Below are 16,159 nucleotides of genomic sequence, written 5' to 3'. Positions count from 1 at the left end.
AGCCCCCCCCGGAGCCCCCCAACCCCTCACGGAGCCCCCCCGGGAGCCCCCGCCCCCCACAGAGCCCCCCACGGAGCCCCCCCCGGAGCCCCCCAAGCCCTCACGGAGCCCCCCGGGGAGCCCCCAGCCCCCCCTGGAGCCCCCCCAACCCCTCACGGAGCCCCCCAGCCCCCCACACAGCCCCCAGCCCCCCATGGAGCCCCCCCAGCCCCCCACAGAGCCCCCCGCGCTCCCTAGACGCTCCCAGACCCTCACAGACCCCCCCAGACCCCTCCAAAACCTGCCCGGGACCCCGCGGATGCCCCCAGGCCCCCAGGGCCTCCCAGGAACCCCCCAGTTTTCCCCCTGGGCCCCCAGAGCCTCCCCCAGAGCCCCCAGTTCCCCCCCGGGATCCCAGAGCCCCCCCCCAGCACCCCATGGACCCCCCAGAGCCTCCTCCAGACCCCCTAGTTCCTCCCCAGGACCCCAGAGACCCCCCCCCAGAGTCCCCCAGGGCCCCCCCCGGACCCCAGGGACCACCCAAGCCCCCTGAGGACCCCCCAGAGCCTCCCCCAGAGCCCCCCAGTTTCCCCCCTGGGACCCCAGAGCCCCCCCCCAGCCCCCCATGGACCCCCCAGAGCCTCCTCCAGACCCCCCAGTTCCCCCCCAGGACCCCAAAGACCCCCCCCAGAGTCCCCCAGGGCCCCCCCCGGACCCCAGGGACCACCCAAGCCCCCTGAGGACCCCCCAGAGCCTCCCCCAGAGCCCCCCAGTTTCCCCCCTGGGACCCCAGAGCCCCCCCCCCAGCCCCCCATGGACCCCCCAGAGCCTCCTCCAGACTCCCCAGTTCCTCCCCAGGACCCCAGAGACCCCCCCCAGAGCCCCCCAGGGCCCCCCCCCGGACCCCAGGGACCACCCAAGCCCCCTGAGGACCCTGCAGAGCCTCCCCCAGAGCCCCCCAGTTTCCCCCCTGGGACCCCAGAGCCCGCCCCCAGCCCCCCATGGACCCCCCAGAGTCCCCCAGGGCCCCCGCCGGACCCCAGGGACCACCCAAGCCCCCTGAGAATCCCCCAGAGCCTCCCCCAGAGCCCTCCAGTTTCCCCCCTGGGACCCCAGAGCCCCCCCCCCAGCCCCCCATGGACCCCCCAGAGCCTCCTCCAGACCCCCCAGTTCCTCCCCAGGACCCCAGAGACCCCCCCCAGAGCCCCCCAGGGCCCCCCCCCGGACCCCAGGGACCCCCCCCGAGCCCCCCAGGGCCCCCCCCCGGACCCCAGGGACCACCCAAGCCCCCTGAGGACCCCCCAGAGCCTCTCCCAGAGCCCCCCAGGGCCCCCCCCGGAGCCCGGAGGCCCCCCGCGCCCCACGTACGCAGGCACTGGCTGCGCGAGGGCGCCAGCGCGTGCCCGGGCGCGCAGGCGCAGCGGAAGCTGCCCTGGGTGTTGAGGCAGTCGCCGTGCTGGCAGACGCCCTGCATGGCGCACTCGTTGATGTCTGCGGCAGCCGCGTCAGCGCCCCGCGCGCCAGGGCCCGCCCGGCCCCGCCCACGCACCCCCGACACGCCCCGACACACCCACGCGCGGCCTGGCACGCCCACACGCGTCCTCACACGCCCTGGCACGCCCACGCACGCCCTGACACGCCCTGACATGCCCTGACACACCCATGCATGCCCTGACACGCCCACACGTGTCCTGGTACGCCCTGACATGCCCACGCAAGCCCTGACATGCCCTGGCATGCCCACGCACGCCCTGACACGCCCCGACATGCCCTGACACACCCACGCATGCCCTGACACGCCCTGACATGCCCTGACACACCCACACGCGGCCTGACACACCCACACGTGTCCTGACACGCCCTGGCACGCCCACGCACGCCCTGACACGCCCCGACATGCCCTGACACACCCACGCACGCCCTGACACGCCCACACGTGTCCTGACACGCCCTGACACGCTCACGCACGCCCTGACATGCCCTGGCACGCCCTGACACGCCCTCGCACTCCCTGGCGCACCCGCAGATGCCCTGACACGCCCTGACACGCCCTGGCACGCCCTGGCACGCCCACACATGCCCTGACACGCCCACACACGCCCTGACACGCCCCGACATGCCCTGACACACCCACGCATGCCCTGACACGCCCACACATGTCCTGACACGCCCTGACACACCCACGCACGCCCTGATATGCCCTGGCATGCCCACGCACGCCCTGACACGCCCCGACACACCCACACGCGGCCTGACACGCCCACACGTGTCCTGACACGCCCTGGCACGCCCACGCACGCCCTGACACGCCCCGACATGCCCTGACACACCCACGCACGCCCTGACACGCCCACACGTGTCCTGACACGCCCTGACACGCTCATGCACGCCCTGACACGCCCCGACATGCCCTGACACACCCATGCGTGGCCCGACACGCCCACACGTGTCCTGACACGCCCTGGCATGCCCACGCACGCCCTGACACGCCCTGACACACCCATGCATGCCCTGACACGCCCACACGTGTCCTGGTACGCCCTGACATGCCCACGCAAGCCCTGACATGCCCTGGCACGCCCACGCACGCCCTGACACGCCCTGACATGCCCTGACACACCCACGCACGCCCTGACACACCCACACGTGTCCTGACACGCCCTGGCATGCCCACGCACGCCCTGACACGCCCCGACACGCCCTGACACACCCACGCATGCCCTGACACGCCCTGACATGCCCTGACACACCCACACGTGGCCTGACACGCCCACACGTGTCCTGACACGCCCTGACACGCCCACGCACGCCCTGACACGCCCCGACATGCCCTGACACACCCATGCGTGGCCCGACACGCCCACACGTGTCCGGACACGCCCTGGCACGCCCACGCACGCCCTGACATGCCCTGGCACGCCCTGACACGCCCTCGCACTCCCTGGCGCACCCCCAGATGCCCTGACACGCCCTGGCACGCCCTGGCACGCCCTGACACGCCCACACACGCCCTGACACGCCCACACACGCCCTGACACGCCCACACACGCCCTGGCACGCCCTGGCACGCCCGCCCCGCCCCGCCCCGCCCCGCGCCGCGCCCTACCCTGGCAGTGGCTGCTGTTGAGGCGCTTGTAGCCCTGGGGACAGTCCCCCCCGTGCTCCCCCCGCACGGCGCCCGTCTTCTGCGCCCCCGACTCTGCAACGCGCCGCGTCAGGCCCGCGGGCGCGGCCGCCCGGGGGGGGCCGGGGGGGCCGGGGGGGCCGGGGGGGGGCACTCACGCGGGAGGGGGGGGCACTTGTGGCACTTGCTCTGGCCCCAGGCGGTGCCGATGCTGCCGCAGCAATCCTCCTGCTTGGTCAGCCCCGGCAGCGGGTTGCTGCCGCACTTGGGGGGCGCCGGGACGTCAGCACCCCCAAACAGCCCCCCCGCCCCCCAAACTGCACCCCCAAACAGCCCCCGCACCCCCCAACAGCCCCCGGACCCCCAAACACCCGCCAGCGCCCCCAAACACCCCCCTGCACCTCCAAATACCCCCCTGCACCCCCAAACAGCCCCCCCGCCCCCCAAACTGCACCCCCAAACAGCCCCCGGACCCCCAAACACCCCCCTGCACCTCCAAATACCCCCCTGCACCCCCAAACAGCCCCCCCGCCCCCCAAACTGCACCCCCAAACAGCCCCCGCACCCCCCAACAGCCCCCGGACCCCCAAACACCCGCCAGCGCCCCCAAACACCCCCCTGCACCTCCAAATACCCCCTGCACATCCCAGCGCCCACAAACAGCCCCCCTGCCCCCCAAACACCCCCTGCACCCCCAAACAGCCCCCCCGCCCCCCAAACTGCACCCCCAAACAGCCCCCGGACCCCCAAACACCCCCCTGCACCTCCAAATACCCCCTGCACCCCGAAACACCCCCTGCACCCCTACACACCCCCAAACACCCCCCCAGCACCCCAAACACCCCCCAGCACCCCCAAACACCCCCTGCACCCCCAAATACCCCCTGCACATCCCAGTGCCCCCAAACAGCCCCCCTGCCCCCCAAACACCCCCCTGCACCCCCAAACACCCCCAGACCCCCAAATACCCCCCTGCACCCCCAAACATCCCTCAGTTCCCCCCAACACCCCCTGCACCCCCCAGCAACCCAAACACCCCCCTGCACCCCCAAACACCCCCTGCACATCCCAGCGCCCCCAAACAGCCCCCTGCACCCCCACACACCCCCAAACACCCCCCCAGCACCCCAAACACCCCCCAGCACCCCCAAACACCCCTCAGTTCCCCCTAACACCCCCCCCAGTTCCCCCTAACACCCCCTGCACCCCCAGCAACCCAAACACCCCCCTGCACCCCCAAATACCCCCCCCGCACCTCCCAGCGCCCCCAAACAGCCCCCTGCACCCCAAACACCCCCCGGACCCCCAAATACCCCCCTGCACCCCCAAACATCCCTCAGTTCCCTCCAACACCCCCTGCACCCCCCAGCAACCCAAACACCCCCCTGCACCCCCAAATACCCCCCCGCACCCCCCCGCACCCCCAAACAGCCCCCTGCACCCCCCCGCACCCCCAAACAGCCCCCGCACCCCCCAGCCCCCCGCTCACCGACTGCTTGGGCAGGGTCTCCTGGAAGCAGCGGCCCAGGGGCTTGTGCGTGTGGGGCCGGGGGGGCGCGGGGGGCTTGCTGCCGGCGGGGGGCTGCGCCGGGTGGGCCAGCAGCAGCCCGGGGCCGCGGGGGGCCCCCTCGGGGGGCCGGGGCTCGATGCGGTGAACCTGCACCGAGGCCTCGGGGGGGTGGTGCACCCGCACGTTCACCAGCGGCGGCGGCACCTGCACTGGGGGGCGGCGGCACCCTGGGACCCCCGGCACCCCAGGGACCCCGGCCCCGGCACCCCTGGGACACCCGGCACCACAGGGACCCCAGCACCCCTGGGACCCCCAGGACCCCAGCACCCCAGGGACCCCGGCCCCGGCACCCCTGGGACACCCGGCACCACAGGGACCCTGGCACCCCTGGGACCCCCGGCACCCCAGGGACCCCGGCCCCGGCACCCCCGGGACGCCCGGCACCACAGGGACCCCAGCACCCCTGGGACCCCCGGCACCCCAGGGACCCCGCTCCCGGCACCCCTGGGATCCCCGGCCCCCCCAGGATGCCTGGCACCCCAGGGACCCCAGTTCCGGCACCCCCGGGACACCTGGCACCCCAGGGACCCCGCTCCCGGCACCCCCAGGATGCCTGGCACCCCAGGGACCCCGGTTCCGGCACCCCCGGGACACCCAGCACCCCAAAGACCCCAGGGAGCCCGGCCCCAGCACCCCTGGGACCCCCGGCACCCCTGGGACTCCCAGGACCCCAGCACCCCAAGGACGCCTGTCTCGGCACCCCTGGGACGCCCGGCACCCCAGGGACCCCAGGGAGCCTGGCCCCAGCACCCTGGGACCCCCAGCACCCCGGCACCCCAGGGACCCCAGTCCCGGCACCCCCAGGATGCCCAGCACCCCATAGACCCCAGGGAGCCCGGCCCCAGCACCCCTGGGACCCCTGGCACCCTCGCACCCCAGGGACACCAGGGGCCCCTACACTGGCACCCCGGGACCCCAGAGACCCCAGAGACCCTGGCCCCGGCACTCCTGGGACCCCCGGAACCCCAGAGACCCCAGGGACCCTGGCCGTGGCACCCCTGGGACCCCCGGGACCCCCGAGACCCCAGGGACCCTGACACTGGCACCCCGGGACCCCCGGGACCCCAGAGACCCCAGGGACCCTGGCCTTGGCACCCCTGGGACCCCCGGGACCCCAGCACCCCAAGGACCCTGACATTGGCACCCCTAGGACCCCCGGGACCCCAGAGACCCCAGGAACCCTGACACTGGCACCCTGGGACCCCCGGGACCCCAGAGACCCCAGGGACCCCGGCCCTGGCACCCTGGGACCCCCGGGAGAGACCCCAAGGACCCTGACATTGGCACCCCTAGGACCCCCGGGACCCCAGAGACCCCAGGGACCCCGACACTGGCACCCCTGGGACCCCCGGGACCCCAGCACCCCAAGGACCCTGACATTGGCACCCCTGGGACCCCCGGGACCCCAGAGACCCCAGGGACCCTGACACTGGCACCCCGGGACCCCCGGGACCCCAGAGACCTCAGGGACCCTGACACTGGCACCCCGGGACCCCCGGGAGAGACCCCAGGAACCCCAGCACCCTGGGACCCCCGGCCGACACTGGCACCCCGGGACCCCCGGGACCCCAACGCTGGCACCTGTGGGACCCCTCGGACCCCGGCACCCCCCAGGGACCCCGGCGACGGGTGGGTGCGGGACCCCCCCGGTACCTTCGGCCGAGTGGTGCCCGGGCCCCAGCGGCACGACGAAGGTGGCGTGGCTGACGCGCCCCCCGCCGCGCCCCCCGCCGCGCGCCGCCCCGGGGGGGGGCTCCGGGGGGGCCGCCGCGCCGGGGCCGTCGGCGATGACCTGGACGGCGTAGACGGCGACCTTGGCCCCCGGGGGGGGCTCGGGGGGGGCGTCGGGGGGCGCGGGGGGGGGCGGCGGCGGCGGGGGCCCCCCCTGGCGCGCGGCGGGCACTTGGCAGAAGCGGCCGGTGAAGGCGGGGGGGCACAGGCAGTGCGAGCGCGAGCTGCACTGCCCGCCGTTCATGCAGGGCAGCGGGCACACCACTGCGGGGCGCGCGCGTGGGCGGGGGCGCGGGGCGCGGGGCGCGCCCCCGGCCCCCCCCGGCCCCCCCGGGCCCCCCCCGGGCCCCCCCGGGCCCCCCCCAGGGCCCCCCCCAGGGTCCCCCAGCCCCATGACACCCCACCACAACCCCGTCCCTGCCCCTGTCCCCATCCCACGCTGTCCCCGTCCCCATCCTGTCCCGTCCCCATCCTGTCCCTGTCCTGTCCCTGTCCCCGTCCCTGTCTCCATCCCTATCCCCATCCCGCGCTGTCCCCATCCGCATCCTGTCCCTGTCCCCATCCCCATCCTTTCCCCGTCCCCATCCCTGTCCCCGTCCTGTCCCTGTCCCCGTCCCTGTCTCCGTCCCTGTCCTCATCCCCATCCTGTCCCTGTCCCTGTCTTGTCCCTGTCCCCATCCCTGTCCCCGTCCTGTCCCTGTCCCCATCCCTGTCTCCGTCCCTGTCCTCATCCCCATCCTGTCCCTGTCCTGTCCCTGTCCCCGTCCCTGTCTCCATCCCTATCCCCATCCCGCGCTGTCCCCATCCGCATCCTGTCCCTGTCCCCATCCCTGTCCCTGTCTTGTCCCTGTCTCCGTCCCTGTCCCCATCCCGCGCTGTCCCCGTCCCCATCCCCATCCTGTCCCTGTCCCCATCCCTGTCCCCGTCCCCATCCCGCGCTGTCCCCGTCCCCATCCCCATCCTGTCCCTGTCCCCATCCCTGTCCCCGTCCCCATCCCGCGCTGTCCCCGTCCCCATCCCCATCCTGTCCCTGTCCCCATCCCTGTCCCCGTCCCCATCCCGCGCTGTCCCCGTCCCCATCCCCATCCTGTCCCTGTCCCCATCCCTGTCCCCGTCCCCATCCCGCGCTGTCCCCGTACCCATCCCGCGCTGTCCCCATCCCCATCCTGTCCCCGTTCCTGTCCCCGTCCTGTCCCTGTCCCCATCCCGCGCTGTCCCCATCCCCATCCCGCGCTGTCCCCATCCCCATCCTGTCCCTGTCCCCACCCCTGTCCCCATCCCTGTCCCCGTCCCTGTCCCCGTCCTGTCCCTGTCCCCATCCCACGTCCTCATCCTCATCGTCACCTTCATCCCATCCCCATCCCCGCCCCGTCCCCGTGACACCCCGTCCCCGTCCCCACGCCATCCGTGTCACCCCTGTCCTCGTGACACCCTGTCCCCGTCCCCACCCCGCGCTCCCCTCATCCTCATCCCGGCCCCGGCCCCACGCCGTCCCGGGGCCACCCCCCGGTCCCCGTCCGCGCCGCTCCGGTCCCCGGCGCTCACCGACGCGGAAGCCGGAGCCGGTGAGGGTGTCGGCCGCGTGCCCGTTCTCGCCGATGAGGGTCATGTTGGAGCCGGGCTGGCACGAGTCGCGACAGAGCCCCTTCAGGCACGTCCGCCGGCAGATCAGGGGGGCGAAGACCACCTTGAAGCGCTCGCGGGCCACCGCCGCCCCCCCGCCGCGCCCCGCCAGCGCCGCCAGCACCCCCAGCGCCACCCACACCCCCCCCCAGCGCCCCATGGCGCCCCGCGCCCGGGGGGCAGCGCCGGGCGCCCGGACCCCCGGCGGGCGCTCCCGCGGGCCGGGGTCCCCCCGCCCCGAGAGCGACGCCGAGCCCGGAGGCCCGGCGGCCGCTGCGGGTCCCGTGGGGCCGGCGCAGGCCCGGCTCGCGGTGGGGCGGGGGTCCCGCGGGGCCGCGGGCCCGTGGGGCGGGGGTCCCGTGGGGCGAGGGTCCCGCGGGGCGGGGGTCCCGTGGGGCGGGGCTGCGGGCGCAGGCCTGGCTCCCGGCGGCCGGGCTGGCTGCGGGGCGGGGGCTGCGGGGCGGGGGGCCCGGGGCTGCCGCGGGGGCGGGGGCGGGGGGCGGGAGCCGGGGCCCGCTCCGGGGGGGGCGGCGGGGGTGGGGGAGGGGAGGAGCCCGGATGCCGGGGCCCGGCCGGCGCGGGGAGGGGGCGGGAGGGGGCGGGGCCCCGCGGGGCGCAAGGAGGCGGCGGGCGCGGGGGGGCTCAGGCGTTTATTGGGCCGCGGGCGCCCCCCGCCCCCACCCGGGCGCCGCTTCGTCAGCGCTGACGGGCGGGGGGGGGAGGGGGGGGCAGCGCCCCGCGCCAATGCATGACCCCCCCCCCACGGGGGGGCGGGACTTCCCGTCTTCCCCACCGCAGAGGGCGGGACTTCCGGTTTTCCCCGCCGAGAGAGGCGGGACTTCCTGCCGGAGAAGGCGTGCCCGCCCTGGCGAAGGCGGGGCTTCCTGTAATGCCCTTTGCTTTGGCCTATGGGGCGGCCGAGTGGGCGGGACTTCCTCTGTTGCCCGCTGTCCATCACGTCCCAGAGTGGGCGGGGCATCCCCGCAGAGGCGGGGCTTCCTGCGTGTGATCCCCTCCCCGCCCGTCTGTCCGTCACGGGGAGGCGGGAGCGTCGCGGTCCCTCATTGGTCGCTGAAGGGGTCGCGGGGGCGGGGCCAGGGGTCGCCGGGGGGCGGGTCCCGCCGGGGTCCCGCCGACACGAAGCTCCAGGGGTCGATGCGGGGGCGCAGGGGGGAGGGGCGGGGCCGCGCCGCGGGGCCGGGGGGGCCGGGGGAGCCGGGGGGGCGCGGGGAGGGGGGGCTGGGCAGCGCCGCGCCTGGGGGGCGGGGGGGGAGTGAGCGTCGTGGAGGGGCCCCACGGCCTCCCCATAAGTGCCCCACAGAGCCCCCAACCGCCCCCCGCCTGCCCCCCAGCCCCCCCACTGCCCCATAACCCCCCCCCGGAGCACCGGAGCCACCCCCCAGCTACCCCCCAGCACCCGTAACTGCCCCCTCCGCCCCATAACCACCCCATGGAGCCCCGGAGCCACCCCCCAGCACCCATAACTGCCCCCCCCAACCACCCCACGGAGCCCCAGAACCAGCCATTGGACCCCCAAACCGCCCCACAGCTGCCCCCCAGACCCCTCAACTGCCCCATAACCACCCCACAGACACACCCCACCCCCCCCCCCAAGCCGCCCCACTTACCCCACCCGGGGGTCCCAGGGCCCGGGCTCAGCTCGCGGGGTCTCCGGGCACCCCGGGGCGACGACTGCAGCACCAGCTCGAGGGTCCCGGGGGTCCGGGCACGGCTCAGCTCGGGGGTGCCGGGGGTCCGGGCTCCCCCTGGCTCAGGGGTCCCGGGGGTCCGGTGCCAATTCAGCTCCAGGGTCCCAGGGGTCCGGGCTCGCCCTGGCTCGGGGGTCCCGGGGCCGCAGGCGCGACCTGGGTCTGGGGTCCCGGGGCTGCGGCCTTGGCTTGGCTCAGGGGTCCCGGGGCTCCGGGTGCGGCTCAGCTCGGGGGTCCCGGGGGTCTGGGCTCGCCCCGGCTCGGGGGTCCCGGGCGAGCTCAGCTCCGGGGAGCCGGGGGGCCGGGCCCGGCTTGGCTCGGGGGTCCCGGGCGAGCTCAGCTCCGGGGACCCCGGGGTTCGCGCCCGCCCCGTCTCGGGGGTCCCGGGGGTCCGGGCGGGCCGGCGTGGGGAGAGGCGCAGGAGGCCGGGGGAGGGCGGGGGGCTGCGGGGGGGCTCGGGGGGGCCCAGGTCGCGGCCCAGCCCCAGGGACGCCAGCAGGGCCGAGCCGCGCAGCAGCGCGCGGCGCAGCAGCCGCGGGGTGCCCCCCCGCTCCCCCCGCCCCTCCTCGGGCTCGGGGGTCCCGGCCTCGCCTGCGGGAAGACAGCACGTGTGGGGGGGGCCGGGAGCGGGGACGGGCCCCCCCTCGGCCCCCCGGGACCCCCAGGGACTCACCGTCGGGGGACGCCTCCCCTGGGCCGAGCTCGCCGGCCTCCAGGTACCAGGTGGTCTCCTCCGGCCGCGGCCTGCGCCTGCGGGGGGACCCAGGCGGGCGGGCGGGGGGCTGGGACCCCCCGCGCCCCCCCCGGCCCCCCCCGGCCCCCCGGGGCCGCGGGACCCACCTGCCGTTGGGCGCGCCGCCCTTCCCCCCGCGCCGCTCCGGCCCCTCCTCCTCCTCCTCCGGTTCCACTGGGGATTGGGGGGGGGGGGGGGGGATGTCTGCGTGATGTCATCGCCCAGGCTGGGATGACATCACACCCGACGCTGTACTGCCTCCTTAGCTGTGACATCACACCCCACCCGCCAATCCCAGCCGGGTCTGTGACGTCACTTCCTCCCCCTTCTCTTCTTGCCGGGCTGCGACATCGCTTGCTGTGCCACACGCGGCTGATGACGTCATAACGCCAGCAGCGACGACGTCACCGCCCGGGGCTCCCCACCGGGCCGGGGGCTCCGACGTAACCTCCCGCCACGCGTGACGTCGCTAGCAGCGCCTCCCCCCCCGCCCCAGCGCGATGACGTCACTCACGCTGGATGGCGCGCAGGCGGGGGAACGGGGGCGACGCCCCCCCCGGCCCCTCCTGGGGGTCACGGCTCCGGGGGTCGCCCCCCGGCGCGGCCTGGACCGTCAGGCGGTGCTTGAAATCTGGGGGGGAGAGGTCAGGGGTCAGCAGAGCCCCCAAACCCCCAGCCCCAACCGCTCCCGCCCCCCCCAGCGCCCTCAAAGCCCCTCGCCCCCTCCCAAAACCCCCCAGCACCCTCCCCCCCCCCCAAAGCCCCCCGCGCACCCTGCGGCATGCCGATGAGGTCGGCGGGCCGTCGCGGCCGTCGGAAGGGGGGTCGCCGCCGTTTGGGGGCCGGGGGGGGCCGGGGGGGTCCCCGCAGCATGAGGCTGAGCTCCCGCTCCAGCACCTCCAGCTCCCGCCGCGCCACCGCCGCCTCCCGCTGCCGCAGCGCCTCGGCCTGGCAGCGCTGCGCCCGCGACGCCCGCGCCACCGCCTCCTCCCGGCTGCGCAGCTCCTGCGGGCGCGGCGGCGAGGTGGGGCGCGCGGCGCGACGGCGGGGGCCGGGGGCCGCTTGGGGGTCCTGAGGGGGACTTAGGGAGGGTCTCGGGGCGTCACAAGCGTCCCGGAGGGGCGTCTCAGGGGGGATCCCGGGGGGGTCCCAGGCGATCTGAGGGGGTCCCAAAGCATCCCAGGGGTCCCGGGGGGGGGTCCCAAGGGGTCCCACGTGTCCCAGAGGGACCCCAGGTGGGTCCTAAGTGGTCTGAGGGTGTCCCAGGGAGGGTCCCAGGGGGGATCCCAGGGGGTTCCAGGTCTCCCAGGGGATCCCGGGGTAGCTGAGGGGGTCCTGGGGGCTCCCAGGGGGTCTGAGAGGGTCCTGGGAGGGTCCCGGGGTAGCTGAGGGGGTCCTGGGGGCTCCCACGGCATCTGAGAGGGTCCCAGGAAGGTCCCGGGGTAGCTGAGGGGGTCCTGGGGGCTCCCACGGGCTCTGAGGGTGACCCACAGTGTCCCAGCTGGGTCCTAAGTGGTCTGAGGGGGTCCCAGGGGGGTCCCTGAGCGATCCCAGGGGAACCAAGTGTCCCAGGAAAATCAGGGGGGTCCCGGGCGGGTCTCAGGGGTCCCAAAGGGGTCCAGGGGGTCCCCAGGAGTCTGAGATGTGTCCCAGTTTTCGGGGGGGAGTCCCGGGGGGAACTGGGGGAGATCCCAGGCATCCCCAGGGGGGTCGCAGGGGGGTGCCGGGGGTCGGGGGCGTGTGTGGGGGTCCCGGGAGTCCCGGGGGCGGCACCTTCTCCCGCGCCCGCAGCTCGTCGAAGAGCCCCTGGATCTCGCGGCGCCAGCTCTCCTGCAGGGAGTGGAAGGACTCGGGGGGCCCCAGCCCCCCCGGCTCCAGCCCCGACAGCCGCCGCAGGATGGCCCCGAAGCCCGGCCGCCGGTGGGGGTCCTGCTCCCAGCAGGCTGCAGGCACCCGGGTGTCAGGGGAGACCCCCCGGCCCCACGGGGCGCCTGGGTGTCAGGGGAGACCCCCCCGGCCCCACAGGGCACCCAGGCGTTGGGGGGGACCCCCCAGCCCCACGGGGCACCCGGGCGTCAGGGGAGACCCCCCGGTCCCACGGGGCACCTGGGCGTCGGGGGATACCCCAGCCCCACGGGGCACCCGGGCATCGGGGGATACCCCAGCCCCACGGGGCACCCAGGTGTCGGGGGAGACCCCCCGGCCCCACGGGGCACCCAGGTGTCGGGAGGGCTCAGGGGGACCCCCCCCAGCCCCACGGGGCCCACAAGTGCCCATGGGGGACCCAGACATCCAGGTGCCCCCCACCCAGGTACCCAGGAATGCAGGTGCTCCCCAGCCCTAGAAAGGACCCAGGCCCCCAAGTAACCCCCAACCCCACAACAGACCCAGGCCCCCCCATCCCCCAAATACCCCCCAGCCCCCCGACTAACCCCCAGCCCCGGGAAGGACCCGAGCCCCCCAAACACCGCCCAGCCCCCTGAGTAACCCCCAGCCCCCCGAAGGACCCAGGCCCCCCCAGCCCCAGGAAGGACCCGGCCCCCCGCGCACCCCCGGGGCGCCCCAGAGAGGACCCGGCCCCCCAGCGCCCCCCGGCCCCCTGGCACCCCCCAGCACCCCCCGGCCCACCTGCCATCAGCTGGGCGAAGGGCTGGGGGCAGGTGGAGGGGATGGGCAGCGTCAGCTTGTTGACGGCGACGCCGTACGCCACCGCCAGCCCGTCGATGCCGCGGTACGGCACCTCTCCCGTCAGCAGCTCCCACAGCAGCACCCCGTAGCTGGGGGGCGAGGGGGGTCAGACCCCCACCCGCCCCTGCGCGCCCCTACACCCCCAGGCACCCGGGCGTTCTGGTGCCCTGCGACCCCCCAGCCCAGGGACCCCGGGGTCTGGGCACCCCCAAACCCAGGGACTCTGGGGTCTGGGCACCCCTAAACCCCCCAAACCCAGGGATCCCGGGGTCTGGGCACCCCCAAGCCCCCCAAACCCAGGGACCCTGGGGTCTGGGCACCCCCAAACCCAGGGACCCTGGGGTCTGGGCACCCCCAAACCCCCCAAACCCAGGGATCCCGGGGTCTGGGCACCCCCAAACCCAGGGACTCTGGGGTCTGGGCACCCCTAAACCCCCCAAACCCAGGGATCCCGGGGTCTGGGCACCCCCAAGCTCCCCAAACCCAGGGACCCTGGGGTCTGGGCACCCCCAAACCCAGGGACCACGGGGTCTGGGCACCCCTAAACCCCCCAAACCCAGGGACCCTGGGGTCTGGGCACCCCCAAACCCAGGGACCACGGGGTCTGGGCACCCCTAAACCCCCCAAACCCAGGGACCCTGGGGTCTGGGCACCCCCAAACCCAGGGACCATGGGGTCTGGGCACCCCTAAACCCCCCAACCCAGGGATCCCGGGGTCTGGGCACCCCCTAGCCCCCCAAACCCAGGGATCCCGGGGTCTGGGCACCCCCAAACCCAGGGACCCTGGGGTCTGGGCACCCCTAAACCCCCCAAACCCAGGGATCCCGGGGTCTGGGCACCCCCAAACCCAGGGACTCTGGGGTCTGGGCACCCCTAAACCCCCCAAACCCAGGGATCCCGGGGTCTGGGCACCCCCAAGCTCCCCAAACCCAGGGACCCTGGGGTCTGGGCACCCCCAAACCCAGGGACCACGGGGTCTGGGCACCCCTAAACCCCCCAAACCCAGGGATCCCGGGGTCTGGGCACCCCCTAGCCCCCCAAACCCAGGGATCCCGGGGTCTGGGCACCCCCAAACCCAGGGACTCTGGGGTCTGGGCACCCCTAAACCCCCCAAACCCAGGGATCCCGGGGTCTGGGCACCCCCAAGCTCCCCAAACCCAGGGACCACGGGGTCTGGGCACCCCCAAACCCAGGGACCACGGGGTCTGGGCACCCCTAAACCCCCCAAACCCAGGGATCCCGGGGTCTGGGCACCCCCTAGCCCCCCAAACCCAGGGACCCCGGGGTCTGGGCACCCCCAAACCCAGGGATCCCGGGGTCTGGCACCCCCAGACACCCCAAACCCAGGGACCCCGGGGTCTGGGCACCCCAGGACTCAGGGGTAGGAGTCCCCATCCCCCCTCCCCAGACATCCAAGCCCCCTCACACCCCCCACCCCCTGCACCCAGGTGTCCAGGCACCCCAAACTGCCCCCAGCGAGGGGACCCGGGCATCCAGAACCATCCCCCCCAAGGCCCCCAGGACATCCAGGCATCCCAGGCTGGGTCCCCACCCCCCCGGGACCCCCGGGACCCCCCCAGGGACCCCCGGGACCCCCCGGCGGCACCTCCAGACGTCGCTGCCCTTGGAGAAGGTGGAGGCCTTGATGACCTCGGGTGCCATCCAGGCGTAGGTGCCGGCCGCGCTCATCTTCGTCGTGCGCTGCCACTCGCGGGCGAGGCCGAAGTCGGTGATCTTCAGCGTCTTCCCGCTGACGTCGTCCCCCTCCACCGGCTGCGCCAGCAGCACTGGGGGGGCGGGGGGTCAGGGACCCCCCGCCCCTGACCCCCGCGGGGCTCCGCGGTCCCTCTCTGCCTCACGGGCTGCCCCACTGGGGGGCGGGGGCCCCAGCGCGCCATAGCACAGAGCGCCCGGGGGTGCCCCCCAGCCCCCCGCCCCATTGCACAGCCCACCCATGGGTGCCCCCCAGCCCCTGCAGCCCCCCGCCCCACTGCACAGCCCACCCATGGGTGCCCCTCAGCCCCTGCTGCCCCCTGCTCCATTGCACAGCCCACCCATGGGTGCCCCCCAGCCCCTGCAGCCCCCCGCCCCATTGCACAGCCCACCCATGGGTGGCCCCCAGCCCCTGCAGCTCCCCGCCCCACTGCACAGCCCACCCAGGGGTGCCCCCAGCCCCGCGCTCACCGTTGCTGGACTTGAGGTCACGGTGGATGAGGGGGACGGGGGTCCCGGCGTGCAGGTACCGCATCCCCCGGGCCACTTGGCGGGCCCAGTCCAGCAGGACGGCGGGGGGCACCCTGCGCCCCGCCAGCGCCCGCGACAGGGGCCCCCCCGCCGCGAACTCCATCACCAGGCAGAGGTGGGGGGGCTCCAGGCAGACGGCGCGCAGGGCCACCACGTTGGGGTGCCGCAGGCGGGCGTAGAGCCGGGCCTCGCGCCGCAGGCTGGCCGCCCCCGCCGCCCCCGCGTCCCCCCGCGCCGCCTTCACCGCCACCACCTGCCCCCGCCAGGTCCCGCGGAAGACCCTCCCGAAGCCCCCCGCCCCGATCACCTCCTCCAGCCGCAACTCCCCGAAGGCCGCCCGCGCCGGACCCCCGCCCGGGGGCGAGGGGGAGCGGGACCCCCCCGGGGAGGGGGGCGAGGGGGAGCGGGACCCCCCCGGGGAGGGGGGCGAGGGGGAGCGGGACCCCTCCAGGAAGGGAGGGGAGGGGGAGCGGGACCCCCTCGGGGGGGAGGGGGAAGGGGAGCGGGACCCCCCTGGGGGGACGGGGAGGGGGACGCCTGGCCCCGCTCCATGGGGTGCTCCCCCTGCCCCAGCCCCCGGCGATGGTGCTGGGGGTCCTGTGGGTGCCTGGGGGCCCTATAGGTGCCCGGGGGAGCCCATGGGGGCCCTGTAGCTCCGAGGGGTCGCCGGGGTCACCAGGGGCCTGATAGGTGCTGCCTGGAGGCTCTGACGGCTCCCGGGGGTCCCGCTGAGGCGGGGTCTGTGGGTGCCTACGGGG

The 16,159-nt window shown here is 75.5% G+C and overlaps 2 protein-coding genes across 2 annotated transcripts; both read right to left on the bottom strand.

Moving 5' to 3' along the window:
• Positions 1-1,347: 1,347 nt before the first annotated feature.
• Positions 1,348-8,187, bottom strand: LOC309416082 (latent-transforming growth factor beta-binding protein 3-like; the record flags this gene model as incomplete). The annotated part of the gene is made up of 6 exons (XM_082015660.1): positions 1,348-1,470; positions 3,086-3,178; positions 3,262-3,367; positions 4,593-4,822; positions 6,327-6,668; positions 7,950-8,187. Coding segments are annotated over 6 exons (1,132 nt in total), but the record flags the coding sequence as incomplete, so codon positions are not given.
• Positions 8,188-9,088: 901 nt separating this feature from the next.
• On the bottom strand, positions 9,089-15,741 carry LOC309416081 (mitogen-activated protein kinase kinase kinase 11-like; the record flags this gene model as incomplete). The annotated part of the gene is made up of 10 exons (XM_082015659.1): positions 9,089-9,282; positions 9,656-10,327; positions 10,410-10,486; positions 10,577-10,643; positions 10,984-11,100; positions 11,132-11,474; positions 12,243-12,412; positions 13,098-13,246; positions 14,764-14,944; positions 15,342-15,741. Coding segments are annotated over 10 exons (2,370 nt in total), but the record flags the coding sequence as incomplete, so codon positions are not given.
• Positions 15,742-16,159: the final 418 nt, after the last annotated feature.

Source organism: Phaethon aethereus (genome assembly GCF_964289735.1).
Source record: "Phaethon aethereus genome assembly, contig: HAP1_SCAFFOLD_671, whole genome shotgun sequence".
Classification (NCBI taxonomy): domain Eukaryota; kingdom Metazoa; phylum Chordata; class Aves; order Phaethontiformes; family Phaethontidae; genus Phaethon; species Phaethon aethereus.
This window is presented reverse-complemented; position numbering and strand designations above follow the sequence as displayed.